The sequence below is a fragment of the Myotis davidii genome, unplaced genomic scaffold (assembly GCF_000327345.1).
Source record: "Myotis davidii unplaced genomic scaffold, ASM32734v1 scaffold399, whole genome shotgun sequence".
Classification (NCBI taxonomy): Eukaryota; Metazoa; Chordata; class Mammalia; order Chiroptera; family Vespertilionidae; genus Myotis; species Myotis davidii.
The window spans coordinates 4,359,785-4,373,589 of record NW_006292094.1 but is presented as its reverse complement, the minus strand read 5'-3'; the positions used below and the strand labels follow the sequence as shown (position 1 = coordinate 4,373,589).

Genomic DNA, 13,805 nt, shown 5'->3' with positions numbered 1-13,805 from the left:
GAGAGAAACATCAATTGGTTGCCTCCTATATATACCCCGACGGAATTGAACCTGCAACCAGGATATATGCCCTGACCAGCAATCAAACCCTCGACCTTTTGGTGTATGGGATGACACTCCAGCCAACTGTGCCACACCAGCCAGGGAGTCATGTTAATATATATATTTAAAAATATATATTTTTATTGATTTCAGAGAGGAAGGGAGAATGGAGAGAGAGAGAAACATCAGTGATGAGAGAGTATCATTGATCGGCTGTTTCTTGCACGCCCCTTGCTGGGGATCAAGCCCACAACCCCGGGCATGTGCCCTGACCTGGAATTGAACCGGTTACCTATTGGTGCATGGGTCAGTGCACAACCATTGAGCCACATTGGCCGGGCTAGCAGGCGAATTTTTTTTTTAAAATATATTTTTTGTTGATTTTTTTACAGAGAGGAAGGGAGAGGGATAGAGAGTTAGAAATATCGATGAGAGAGAAACTGATCAGCTGCCTCCTGCACACTCCCCACTGGGGATGTGCCCACAACCAAAGTACATGCCCTTGACCGGAATTGAACCTGGGACCCTTGAATCGGCAGGCCGATGCTCTATCCACTGAGCCAAACCGGTCAGGGCAAAGCAGGCGAATTTTTAAGTTGATAATTTTGTATGGCTCTTGAATGATGTTAAAATATCCACATGGTCCTTGGCAGAAAAAAGTTTCCTCACTCATGTTTAGTGGAACCATTGCTTTTACACACACGTGTGTGTACACATATCCACACACACAGATCCTAAATTGTGTGCTAGGTAGTATAAAGGACGGTGTGGAGTAGGTGTGAGCTGTTGATAACAAAGTGGGCTCATTTGGGGTGGAGAAGGGGCCTACAGTGTTCTTGTTCTTGAAGGTCAACAGTAGGTTGAGGGTTTAAAATGACTTGAATACAGAAGAGCTAGTAAGTTCCCACTATATTATTAACCTTCCTTGGCTGGAAACTTCAGGATGTTTTTTTTAATCAATTTTCTTTTAAATTTTAGTCTTACAAACCTCTCCACCCTCTAAATTCATATGCTCTGTCATATTAACAGATGAATTATTCAGTCATTTCCTTTTCCCCCATATGCTTCATTTGTCGGCCATTTTTGAAAAGGTGCGTTCTAAATCCGGATGATGCAGCTCACCCCTTGGGGTGAACATAACTTACCTTCTTACTCTATTATTTGTACTAGGATCTCCAATCCACAGTGGGCCAGGATACCACTTATTAGCATGAAACCCAGGGTGGCAGAGGTTGAAGGGGACTTAAATGTGAATTAGTCTGGCCACCTGGTGCCTGGGAATTGCTCACTAATTGCCACGGGGGCTCTGAGTGAAATGGGAGGTCCTTTCTGGTGACAGACTCCGTCGAAGGTGGGCGCTAGTGTTCGATGGCAGCTTTACTAGCTGAGGAGCCCTCTGGGTTTGAACCATTTTTTGGAGTGTTCACTTTGTTGAAAATCTGAATGTTGTCTAGGTGTCAGATGTTAATGTATTTAGATAATTAACATTTAGATATTAATGAGTAAAAAAAAATTAGAGAAAGAAAATTTTTTTTTTTAACTTCAGGTCCTTACGTTATGGCCAGTGTGGCAACAAAAATTTTTCAAGAATTGGTGGAAGGTGTATTTTACATCCATAGCATGGGGGTTGTGCACAGAGACCTGAAGGTAAGTGGCAAAGATGAAATCATTGAAAACTTCTTATCGGGGCTGACTTGTGCTGATTCATTGAATGAAGGGGACTAGGTGCCCTAGTTCATTTATCTGGAAGAGTGCCATTACTTTCATGTCAATCATCATTTTTTGGGTCCAGAACATAAAAACTTGATTGAATTTAAAAGCAGTAAACTTTGGGCATTTGAATATTCACACTGTTTTTCCGGTAGTAAGTGTGTTCTGCGTGCTGCTATAATTGATGATGCTAAGTGTATTTAATGCTGACAAAAATATTCATCTATTCAATCTGAGAGGTAAAGTCTATTTTTATAATTATCTATCTTAAAGGAAATTTAACATAGAAAATTTCATTCTGTTTTCAAAATCTATAGTTACTATTCCAACATTTATCCACAAAACACTATCAAGAAAGAGAGAACATATATTTACTTCTTTGGCTGAGAGTTTTAAATTAAGTTGCTTACCTTTCAGGCAAAATTTAAAACATCAAAAATGCATTTAAAAGAATATCTAGAGACAAAAAGGTAATATGCAAATCATTTTATTTTTTGAAGAAGGTTAAGAACCAGTGGTTTGTACATTTGGGATGGATGAGGCAAATGGATTGTTTTCTGGGGACCAGTCCAGCCAGAAACCGCGATTGGAGTCTGAAATCCTGTGGCACCGTGACACTGAGGCCTTATTTCAAGAGGGAAGCCAGGTCATGACACCCGTACACAGAATTCCAGACCTTCTCCGGGAGGAGGCGCTGCACATGCTGCTTGTATCTCTCCCCGTAGACGTTCCTGATGTTTCTCTTACAGATGTCCTCTAGGGAGAAGGGTTTTTGCGACAACTTGATTAGGGATTCCCTTAAGAGTTGGAACTCGGATAGCATGAGTCCTGCAGGCAGAATTCCTTGGTTATTGGTCAGTCTCAAGGGGTAAGAGCGGTAAAGCAACTTGGCGAGCAGCGCCGTGTCCCTGATGTTGGAGCTGCGCTGGAGGTACATGTGTATGGGCGACTCCCCGTTTTTTGTGAGGGTGTTAATGTTGGCTTCGAATTCAAGCAAGAGATCGATGACTGTCTCTCTGCCGGCAAAACATGCCTCGTGGACGGCTGTTTGGCCCTTGTGGTCCTGGACATTGACTTCGGCTCCGTGAGTCAGCAGCAGCCGGATGCAGCTCAGCCCCGCTGCCAGCACTCGGCCCGCTTTGCTGGACGCGGCGCACACCGCCAGCTTCAGGGCCGTGTTCCCCGTGAAAGGGACGGCGTAGTTGACATTGGCTCCACAGGCAATGAGCGTTTCCATCATCTCCTTGTTCAGTATGTCTGCAGCCATGTGCAGGGGAGTCATGCTGGATTCATTAATGGCATTCACCTGGGCGCCGTTTTGGGCTAAAATGGAGAGGACCGGGTAGGTCCCGTATCTTATCGCCAGGTGGAGGGGGGAGTGCTTGTGGCTGTTGTCCACCCGAGCGTTCACTTGAGCTCCGTGCTCACACAGGATGCGGAGACACGTCACGGCGTTGTTCTGAATGTCCGCCAGGAGCCTTTGGATTCTGTTCCCTGGCTTTGTCTGGACGGTAGAGGTGATTGGCCAGTGCAGTAGCATCAGGTGAAGTGTGGTGAGGCCTCGTGTGTCCCTGGAATAGGTAGTGAGCGCTGGTTACACTGAATACATAGTGGAAATGGCTCTACGCGGGGAATTAGTGCTCAAGAAGGTGACATTTATTTAAAGTAATCCCTGCCCCGCCCTGACCGGTTTGGCTCAGTGGATAGAGCGTCGGCCTGTGGACTGTAGGGTCCCAGGTTCGATTCCAGTCAAGCGCATGTACCTTGGTTGCAGGCACGTCCCCAGTAGGGGGTGTGCAGGAGGCGGCTAATTGATGTTTCTCATCGATGTTTCTAACACTCTATCCCCCTCCCTTCCTCTCTGTAAAAAATCAATGAAATATATATTTTTAAAAATAATAAGTAAAGTAATCCCCGCCCTTACTTAGTTAAAAAAAGTGTTTGTCTCATTGCTGTTTAATTTTTCAGGCTATCACAGCGTTTTGGGGGGCGGGGGGGATGCATCAGTGCACGGGCCCCAGCTTCCTCTGGCAGCTTGTTTTTACTTTGTTCCTCCCGCAAGGGCTGGGGCCTCCTCAGGGCTGTCTCAGTGCGGAGCTGAGTTCTGTGGACTTGAGTGCGATCGGCTCTGCCTCTGTCCCTGTGCCTGATGCCCCCTGTGTGTGCAGGTGGATTAGATCAGCGGTCGCCAACCTTTCGGACCTCACAGACCACCAGTGGTTCTCGGACCACTGGTTGGCGACCGCTGGATTGGATGACAGGGTTGAATCTGGAGACCCACAGCCACTCTGCACGGAGGCCCATCCGTCTTCATTCCCTGCTTCCACCGGGTGGATGCGTGTTTTACAACCTGGCCCTCATCTGCTTTTTCCTGACATCTCTCAGGATTGCCTCCAAAAGCCCTTTGTTGTGGCAGAGAAAGGGGGAAGGGGTATTCGGAACTACTGCTGAGCGCTTCGTACTCGGGCTGCTTTAAGTGGGCTGACTGATTTGTGTTCTTGCATCCCCCCTCCCCCCTTATCAGAGTATCTCCTCTAATTAGCAAAGAAATTGGTTCAAAACAAGATAATTTCTAGGCCACAACTCCTGCAGAGCGGATGAGCCCAGACATGACTGGGAAAGCTAACGTCTAGGTCACGTGTCTCCTCATTTAGAAATGGCCACCTGTTGAGTTACTTACCTTACTTCCGGGTCAGCACCGTGTTCTAACAAGCAGTGCAAGCTCTGAGCCTTGCGGTGCTCGGCAGCCAGGTGGATGGGGATGATGGACTGCGTCTGCTTCAGGGGGAAAAATCCAAGTCCGTTACAAGTGTCCTGTGTGGTTAGAACAGGGCGTTAGCTTGCCAGTCCAGAGCATGCCAGTGGTCTGTGTGTCTCAGTGCAGCACTTCTCTGCTACGTGCACTGACATTTTCCTTTCCTTTGGCCTGTTTTCCGTGACCCAGAGCCAGTGAATTTTATGAATGTTATAAAGTCTGTGTGTTAAAGGAAGGCAGATTTACCAAGGCAACAAAATAACTCGCTCAGAGCTTTTAAAGTTGGTTGTTGCGAGGAGCTCATAGTGTAAAATTAATGACAATTGCGATTAAGCCACTTCGTCCTTAAACTAACCCGCAAGGTGATTGACAAGTAGGTTGTGTTTTTTTTAAGGTTTTGCAATAGTATCAGCAGTAAAACCTACACTTCCAGGGTTTCAGCGATAAGCAGCAAATACTCTGTGATTAGCAGAGGGGTTTATGCTGGGTCTTAAAAATATATATGTAAGTAGTGGTTTTACAGCATGGCTGCAAGGTAGGAGGGCGGAATAAAGGAGAGGGTCACTTTTCAAAGGAAATAAATGTTAACGGTAATAATTATTGTATAAACATTTAGAAAATGAAAAGTTATATGTAAAAGGGAAAAGAGAATTCCATCCCACGGACCCAGTGACCACTGGCATGTTTGAGAGGCGACGCTAATGTCCCTCCAACCGAACGAGCGCTAGTCTTTTCCCTCATCAGTGTGGTAACTGGAAGGGCGGTGTGGGCTGCTGGCGGAAGTGGCTGGCACACGCTGTCCAGCCACGGCCTGGTGGGGACCGACAGCCAGGAGGTTGAGTGAGTTCACAAGGACTTGATGGGGGTCCTTTCAAAGCATCACGAGTCTTTTCTCTAAAAGTGACGGAGCAGAGAGGAGGGTACCTGCGTCAGAAGTAACCCGCAGCTGGTGGAGTTGGCCAGGACTGTCAGGGGCTGGTTGACGGGGTGGCTGTGCAGCAGGGCCTGGATGGCGGCGCAGTCTTCCGTCATTATGGCTTCGTAGAGTCTGGCGTGGACCACTTCACGTGGGCCCTCCTCCAGGGACTGGGCCCCGTCGGCGACCAGCTCCCTGCTGCCTCTCTTGACTATGTTTCCCATGAGAAACACGTGAGATTGAGGACTTCAGAGGTCAGGGAAACTTGTTGCGGAATTGGTCAGTTTCCGAGTCTTTATGATTCCTCAGTTCAGTTCTAGAACTGTCCTAGAATTGTTGAGAGCCGTATCCATGAACACAACTCATTTCTGTATCAGAGCCAGACTTTTCAGACTTTGTTCCTGTCTCACATGATGTCACATATAAGCACAGGTTTTAGGACTTCCTACTTGATCACAAAAACATACCCAAACTATCTTACGTGTAAGGTTCTACTTTCTCTTTCCATTTAGCTATAGATAAAAAAATTAACAAAGCTAAAGCACGATTCTACATTAAAATAAGAAATTAGAATTACTACATTTAAAACAAGAAAACCCAACTTTTAACCTGTTTAGATGTCAGTGGCCTTCTCCCCTTCCCCAGTACAGGGCAGTGTTTCACTGGCATAGGATTAGTTCCACTGGGGATGTTTCGGGTCTGTGGTGGTCACTTACATAGAGCTAAGTGTGTACCTTTACAGTGTGACTTAGTCGTCCCCAATCCTGGCTAACAGAATTATCTGGGAGCTTAAAACATTTTAAAAAATATATATATTTTATTGATTTTTTACAGAGAGGAAAGGAGAGAGATAGAGAGTTAGAAACATCGATGAGAGAGAAACATCGATCAGCTGCCTCCTGCACATCCCCCACTGGGGAAGTGCCTGCAACCCAGGTACATGCCCTTGACCGGAATCGAACCCCGGACCTTTCAGTCCGCAGGCCGACACTCTATCCACTGAGCCAAACCGGTTTCGGCTTAAAACATTTTTTTATATATTTTTTTCATTAAGAAAAACTGCAGTGTTGGACTTGTTGGAGAGGACAGTCGTTTTTATATTTATTTTTAAAAATATTTTTAATTGATTTTTAAAGAGGAAAGAAGAGAGACAGAAACATCAATGAGAGAGAAACATCGATTGGCTGCCTCCTGCACGCCCCTACTGGGGATCGAGCTTGCAATCTAGGCATGTTCCCTGACCAGGAATCGAACCACTGACCTCTTGGTTCCTGGGTCGATCGATGCTCAACTGCTGAGCAACACCAGCCAGGTGCGATTTTTTTAAAACCTCCCCAGTGACTCTAATGTGTGGCTGAGTTTGAGAACCACTGCTCTGATTTTTAATTTTTGAGGGGCTACTTGCCCTTGGGTTGAAAACTCTTTAACATCCAGACATTTTTACTGTTTGTTTTTAGAATGCCAAGGAATTCACTTGTTCTGTTTGTTTGTAGCCCAGAAATATTTTTCTTCATGGCCCTGACCAGCAAGTGAAAATAGGAGACTTCGGCCTGGCCTGCACAGACATCATTCAGAACCCAGACTGGACCAGCAGGGGTGGGAAGAGTAAGTTTTGGCGTATTTTTCCATTAAAAAAATAAGATGTCACTATTTAAAGAGAATTATGAAGATTTAATAGCAGAGTGAGGGAAGGACAGCTTGCCATGGTACCAAGAGTCAGTGTTCCTGCATGTGCTAACGCTGCGGAATTTAATGTGTAGCTTTTCAAATTACAGGACCACCAACACATACTTCCAGAGTGGGCACCTGCCTGTACGCATCACCCGAACAGCTGGAAGGATCTGAATATGATGCCCAGGTAATGTTTCCTGCTTCTTACCTTCTGCTGGACTTACTCTGCAGTTGTAATAACAAAGAGCACAGCGAGAGCAGTGCAAGTCCCGAGGGCAAGGTGTTTGGAGGTAACAGTTCTGTAGTTTATCTACCGTCCAGCGGGCACAACAGGAAACTTCACTTTGCAGCTGAACCTGACTGCATTTTTTTAGGCTCCTTGACTATTTCTAAACCCATGGGCACAGCAAATAGTGTTTGAATGAGCTTTCCCTTCAGAGTGTCACATTCACCCAGAAGGCGAGAGTTCAGAGGCCTCTTTTCAGCTTCCATTCTTGTTTCCCAGCTCAAGTAAGTGCTAAATAATGCTCAGGGCAGCGTGTCCCTCCCGTCCCTTTAATCCACATTGTTCCCGGAAGGAATGGAAACTCCTTCTCTCAACATAAAAGCCTAATAAAGTTTATTCCTCTTAATGAATCGTTGAACATTTTTGTTTTGTTTTGTTAATCCGCACCCAAGGATTTTTCCATTGGTTTTTAGAGAGAGTGGAAGGGAGGAGTGGAGAGAGAGAGAAAACATTGGTGTGAGAGAGACACAGTGATTAGTTGCCTCTGGCACTCGAGCCCCTCCCTCTCCCCAGGGTGGGGAATGAACCCGCAACTCAGGTGCATGATTGGGAAAGAGCTGCCAGAAAAGAACCATGGTCGTTTAGGAAGCCTGTGTAGTCCAGGCCCTCCTAACAAACGTATTTTCAGAAGCAGCACAGTTTCTGCGGTGTGCTAAGCTTTGCCAAGACTTCCTGCCTGTGAGAGAAGCCGGGTGAGGTTGGCAGAGGCCCCCGGCACACGCCCCAGCACGAGGGGCTCACATCTGTGTCCGGCTGGCTGGGCCTGGGTTTTCAAGGAGGGTGGATGGAGTCAGGTGTGTGGTACAGACTCTGTGGTGATGGGATCATCCTGTCCTCACCTGGCCATCAGTCCTTTGTCCCCTGAGCCCCTTTTTGGTATTAAAGGGAGGGGCTTTGTGACAGTACTTGCCACCTCGCAGTAGATCTGGCTGGCAGGTAATGGCCAGTGAGAGATGAGCCAGCCATTACGTTAGAGACTATAAATCATCTTTTCTACAAATGCTCTCATGCTGGAGAGGACGGCGTCCTGACGGGGAACTGTCATGCTCACTGTGCATCTCATCACTCAGTGACCCTCCCTCCTTTCGCAGTCGGACATGTACAGCTTGGGCGTGATCCTGTTGGAGCTCTTCCAGCCGTTTGGAACAGAAATGGAGCGAGCACAGGTCCTAACGGGTCTGAGAACTGGTCAGATGCCCGAGTCCCTCAGTCAGAGGTGTCCTGTCCAAGCCAGGTGCATCCAGGAGCTAACCAGAAAGAACGCGTCCCAGAGGCCGTCGGCTATGCAGCTGCTGCAGAGCGACCTTTTCCAGAATCCCGGAAGCGTATGTACAGGTTTTTTAAAGCTGGGGAAAATAGGGAGCTAAGAATTCGTTTAAATTGAGTCCTATTTCATGAAGAACAATAGAGCTTACAGTAAGGTTTATGCAAACAGTATTTGAACCCATTCTCGAGAGTTCCCAGTCTAAGTGCACACGATGACCCCTGCCAGCTGCCTGCTCTAAAAATTGTAATTACAGGCTTCATCTCGCTAAGCCAAAAGATGCTAGTTTTCCTTTCCAGCTCCGGTGTGTAACCTTTCATAATGATTCTAACATGCCTGCCAGTAAAAAGGGACACAGCAGAGGGTAAAATTACAGCAGTCATTCTCAGCAGGTGAGCAGGGGTGCCGGAGACCGCCTGAGCCAGCCTGAGGTCTTCAGCATTCACGTGCGATTCTGGCGCTCCGTCCTGTGCGTGGCATTGCCCCGGGCAGCCCATTCCCTTCCTCCCACCTGACCCGTAGCATGCCAGCCCCTCATCTGCAAGTATGACTCATCCATTCTGGCAACATGACTCATCTACTCTGTTCCTTGAGAAACTTGCTGAGAGTTAAGAGCTTGATTCAAACCTCTGCTCACAGATCCTAGAGCACTTTGCTACTCCAAGTGCGGTCCTCAGACCTGCAGCAGCAGCATTATCTGGGGCTTATTGGGAACACAGGATCCTAGACTCCACCCAGATCTGCTGAGTCGGAATCTCCTTACGAAGACCGAGTGGTTTACATACACAGTTGCCTGAGCAGCTCTGCAGAGAGCAGTGGTTGTCTGTCTCCAGACCAGCAGCGTCAGGTCACTGGAACTTGACAGAATTCTCAGGCCCTCCCGCACACCTCATTGGGGGTGGGGGCAGCCATCTGTGCTTTAACAGGCCCTCGAAGTGATTCTGGTGCCCACTAATTTGGGAACCTCTTACAGTAACTGTTTAGTTCATTTATCTCCTACTCAAGGCTTATTAATTTTCAAGTAAAACTGAATCTTACTAGCTTGAATGATAAACAGGTAGATGGGGTACTTTTCTGAGACTTTGAAAATGGCAATGTGGTTATTAAATGACCTCAGATGGAAGGGATTTCTCACTCCCGGTTAAGGTAGCTTTTAGAGACCAAGTATTTGTGTTTATGGTAAGGATGTCTCCTGTCTTACAGAATTTTTTATAAAATAAAACCATGCAGAGGGGTCTTAATAATCCAGGGGGGAAGTTAGGATTATTCCATGACTTTAAGAATGTGTATCAAAGCATTGAAACTCTTACGGAAATGAAAAAACACCTGTAAAACTAATACTTAGTGCGATATAATTGAGAAAGTGTTTCAAGAGTAGTTTGAACAATGCCCGCCTCCCCTGTAACTCAGGGCGGTGAATTGTCATGCTCCTGGCTACGTTTGGATCAGCTTCCAGCACCTGGTCTTGGGCACTTTCGATGTGAAATGTCTTCTCGAGTTCACAGAATGTGAAGTGTTTGCTGGTGTCACACTCTGGGCAGCGCCATCATTTCCCTCCATTTGTTGACAAGTCCCTTTCCTTGGTTCGTGGCTGCCCACCCCGTCTAGTGGCAGCAGGGCCAGCATTCCCAGGTCAGCCGTTTCTCCTGTGACAGTGTTTTGGGTTGACTCGATTGCCACTTCCAGCAGTACCACTTTTCATTGGCTGCGGTCCTTGGCCAGTCCCCTTTCAGTTGTCCATTTTTGAAAAAAATGCCACTTGGGTTCTATCACTGGGACAGGGAGGCAGCCTGGCTACACACCTGGCCTGTGTGTGGACTAACAGATGCACTGACAGACTTTTAGTGAAAGGATGACTGTCCGGATCAGGACGTGTATCGGCTAGTGTTTTGTGGATAAACTTGTGGTAACTGACATTTGAACCACGTTGCTGGGTTACTGGCCTAATTTCACTCAACTGATGACTGGATCCATGCATTTTGGGACTGTGCAAGGTGAGGCATGCTTGTGTATTTAAAAGGAAAGAAGCCATTTTAATGGAGCTTAAACATTTCTATTTCAGGTCAATCTCACCCTGCAGATGAAGATAGTAGAGCAAGAAAAAGAAATAGAAGAACTAAAGAAGCAGTTACGCCTCCTTTCTCAAAACAAAGGGGTGAAGGATGACATGAAAGATGGGGGTGTTCCTGTCTAGCTTAGTCTCTAGAAATAGAAAAATGAACTTCAACTCTATAAGCTAAACCCAACTGGAATGTATAGTTTCAGTCTTAGGGTCTAGATGGTGAAATACTTGGTTTTAGTCAGGAAGCTTGTACATGATTTATTCAAGTGGGATTGCGGAAGTACCACCACCGACTTCCTTAAGTAGCCCTTTCCTGACCCAGCATCGGAACTCGACTGCTCTAAACACCTATTGTACTCTTTCCTGTCTTTTGTCCCACAAGCTCCTGTTCCTGATTTCTTAGTATTAGTGTCTGTCTGGTCTCTCAGACTAAAAATTTAGGCATCAACATCAGTTCTTTTTCTTTTGAACTCTGTCCCCCTCTAGACGCTTCTGCAGAAGTCTGAGTGTGCTGCACACCCAGTCACCACCCAGATCCAGCCTGCGCACGAGCTGGGCTTTTTTAAGCCTCTCACACGCTGCCAGTCAACCACCAGGACATCTCAGTTCACGCCAGGCTCAAAAGCCTTTGCTGCCTTCAGCTTGGCAGTGTATGTCACCCAGTCTATTTCTGTCCTCATCACCTTCAACTTGGCATCATGCCCTTTCAGAGCTCTGTACTTCGTGCCCTGAAATGATTTCAAAGCAGCTCGGAGGCCAGTGTTCCTAACTTTGCCCCTGCATTGTTCGTCACAGCACCGGACTCCGATGCTCCTCCAAGTCAGCAATATGACATGCTCATCTTTGCACTCAAAGGCGCCTGCCGCCTGGCTGGCAGGTGTTGTGGTGTACTGCATGTGATGCCGCTGAATTTTAAATAAAACAGACCCACAAGTTACATGGTGCTTTTATTGGTACTCCACAACTGGCCTAAAGACCGGTTTTACTACAAGTCCCTGTACCAACAACAGGCGTGAAACACCACCATTCTTACAACCTAAACCCTTTACAATCACTTCCCGAGTTCACTTAAGGAGCTTGAGGGCAGAGCTGAAAGGGGCCAGGTTCTCACAGGCCCGCATCCACTTCTGCACATTGGCTGGCACGGGCACGCTGCAGCCCCCCGCCTGCTGGAGCACGGACCAGAGCATCACGTCCGCCACGGTCAGTGCGTTCCCCACGAGCCAGGGGCTCTTCCCGAGAGCAGAGTTCATGGAGGCGAGCACAGCGGCTTTTTCTTTGCTGCTTCCTTCTTTTAACTGAAAAATGGCTATATCTACCCAGCTATCGATGAGGGTTAAGTTTACCGCATTATGCTTCTGGCCGAACAGAGAGAACAAAAAACGTGCGATGTTCCCTTCTCCTTCGATGGGGCACATCCTCTGGACACTGAACTTCATCTGGGTCTTGGGCACTGAAAGGAAAACACCCTGAATGTCAGCAGGAGCAGCACTTGTCCATGCGGGGAGGGGATCCACTCACCGTGAACTGGTGGCAAGGGAAGGTGTACTTTCAGGGAAAAAAGTCACATGTTTTAGGTGAAACATTAAAGTTTAAGCAATGTTTAAAGAGTGCAGACTATATGTTAGGCAAGTAATCACGTCTGGTACTTGACCCTGACAGTTTTCAAACTAGAAGGGACCTCAGACCATCTACTCCAGCCGTGTCTGGATTTGCAGGATGAGGACCAAACCAGGAGTCCCCTCACCCAGGTCAGAGACTTGAGGTCTCCCTGGGTGATTGGCATTACCTCACTTCACTCTGTATAAAGGTCACCAGAGGAGGCATTCTTTAGTGGGATAATGAGTAAGTGATACCCTCCTCCTTTTATGTCCATCTGAAAAGAAAACACTGTCCCCATAATGATAGGTTTTGGAATGTGAGGGCAAGGCGGCCATGACAGCTACTACCCTGCTCCGACTGGCTAGACAGGATCCCCCTAAAGCTGCATTCCTCTTCTAGGCCGCCTGACAGACGGCACGTGGCTGAAGGCCATCACTGTGCTAGCCCTCGCGGCCTTTTACTAAGGCCACGGCGCACATTCCAGCACACAGGATAGGGGTGGCACCCAGGCCCCTCCACTTACCGTTCTTCCAGATGAGGGTAAAGCCCAGCTGGTGCTCATGCCGGGGCGGGTTCTTGGTCTGCTCGCCAAAGCACCGGAGGAGGTTCACTGGCACGTTCCTGACCGCCGAATGCGTGTGAACGGCGGACAGGACCTTGTACTGGTCGCAGAGCAGCTGGTGCAGCACGAGCAGGGAGAGCGGAGGCGAGGCGGGGTTCGCGTTGATCACGATGTCTTTCAGGGCCCCGTAATCCTGGGGGGAACCAAACAGCAATCTGAGCGTGTACTGTACAGGTGCTGTTCCCACACCCCAATGCCCACGAAGAAGGTGCCGCCATCACCCCACCTCACAGCTGAAGTGAGTCCTGGGGCGATAACGTGACTCATCCAAGGTCACAGCTCAGGGAGGGGAGCTGGGCTCTGAGCTGATGCCAACCCCGAGCCCCTGCACTGCTGGCTCCTGACAAAAACTTCACTTTCACTGTCAAATTAGTAAAACATGTTAGGAATGGCACTTCTGTTTGTTCCCAAGTTAAAAAAATCACATGCAATTATAATCGGCCTTTCACATCTACGGGTTTCACACCTGCAGATTCAAACAACTGGGGAATAAAAACTATTTCTTTTGTTGTTAATCCTTTCCTGAGGATATTTTCCCATTGATTTTAGGGAGGGAGGGTGGGAGGAATATTGATGTGGGAGACACATATCGATTGGTTGCCTCCCTTGTGGGTCCTGACGAGGACTGGGGATCTAACCTGCAACCCAGGTACGAATGTGTCCTGGACCGGCAATCAAACCCTCAGCCTTTTGGTGCAGGGGCTAGTGCTCTAACTATTGACCCACACCGGCCAGGACTGAAAACTTCTTGATCCACGGTTGGGGATCTGCAGATTGTATGCATTGTCCCGTCATGTCATGGAAGGGACTTGAGCATGTACAGATTTTGGATCTGAGGGGACCCTGCATCCAGCTCCCCACAGGTTCGGAGGTAG

General features: G+C 47.6%; 3 protein-coding genes across 3 annotated transcripts in view; 1 reads left to right on the top strand and 2 right to left on the bottom strand.

Moving 5' to 3' along the window:
* Window positions 1-11,643, top strand: part of EIF2AK1 (eukaryotic translation initiation factor 2 alpha kinase 1) — a 37,579-nt gene extending 25,936 nt beyond the window's left edge. Inside the window, exons 10-14 of the mRNA XM_015565145.1 lie at window positions 1,589-1,689; window positions 6,917-7,028; window positions 7,199-7,281; window positions 8,472-8,705; window positions 10,707-11,643. Coding sequence (XP_015420631.1) covers window positions 1,589-1,689; window positions 6,917-7,028; window positions 7,199-7,281; window positions 8,472-8,705; window positions 10,707-10,838 — 662 coding nt within the window. The 3' untranslated portion in view covers window positions 10,839-11,643. The remainder of the gene's footprint in view (window positions 1-1,588; window positions 1,690-6,916; window positions 7,029-7,198; window positions 7,282-8,471; window positions 8,706-10,706) is intronic.
* Window positions 1,699-5,790, bottom strand: ANKRD61 (ankyrin repeat domain 61). The gene is made up of 3 exons (XM_006765425.2): window positions 5,432-5,790; window positions 4,433-4,527; window positions 1,699-3,323 (listed from the first exon to the last, which is right to left on the bottom strand). Exons 1-3 carry the CDS (start codon window positions 5,645-5,647, stop codon window positions 2,378-2,380), a joined length of 1,257 nt encoding a protein of 418 aa, XP_006765488.1. The 5' UTR covers window positions 5,648-5,790; the 3' UTR covers window positions 1,699-2,377.
* AIMP2 (aminoacyl tRNA synthetase complex-interacting multifunctional protein 2) overlaps window positions 11,635-13,805 on the bottom strand; it is a 7,220-nt gene continuing 5,049 nt past the window's right edge. Inside the window, exons 3-4 of the mRNA XM_006765426.2 lie at window positions 12,832-13,063; window positions 11,635-12,159 (exon numbers count right to left, since the gene is read on the bottom strand). Coding sequence (XP_006765489.1) covers window positions 11,771-12,159; window positions 12,832-13,063 — 621 coding nt within the window. The 3' untranslated portion in view covers window positions 11,635-11,770. The remainder of the gene's footprint in view (window positions 12,160-12,831; window positions 13,064-13,805) is intronic.

Coding starts and splice junctions, on each gene's coding strand:
- ANKRD61 (XM_006765425.2), bottom strand. CDS start 5,647: ATGGGAAACATAGTCAAGAGAGGCAGCAGGGAGCTGGTCGCCGACGGG. Junction 4,528..5,431: donor GCGGGTTACTTCTGACGCAG/GTACCCTCCTCT, acceptor CCCCTGAAGCAG/ACGCAGTCCATCATCCCCAT. Junction 3,324..4,432: donor GGTGCTGACCCGGAAGTAAG/GTAAGTAACTCA, acceptor TACCTATTCCAG/GGACACACGAGGCCTCACCA.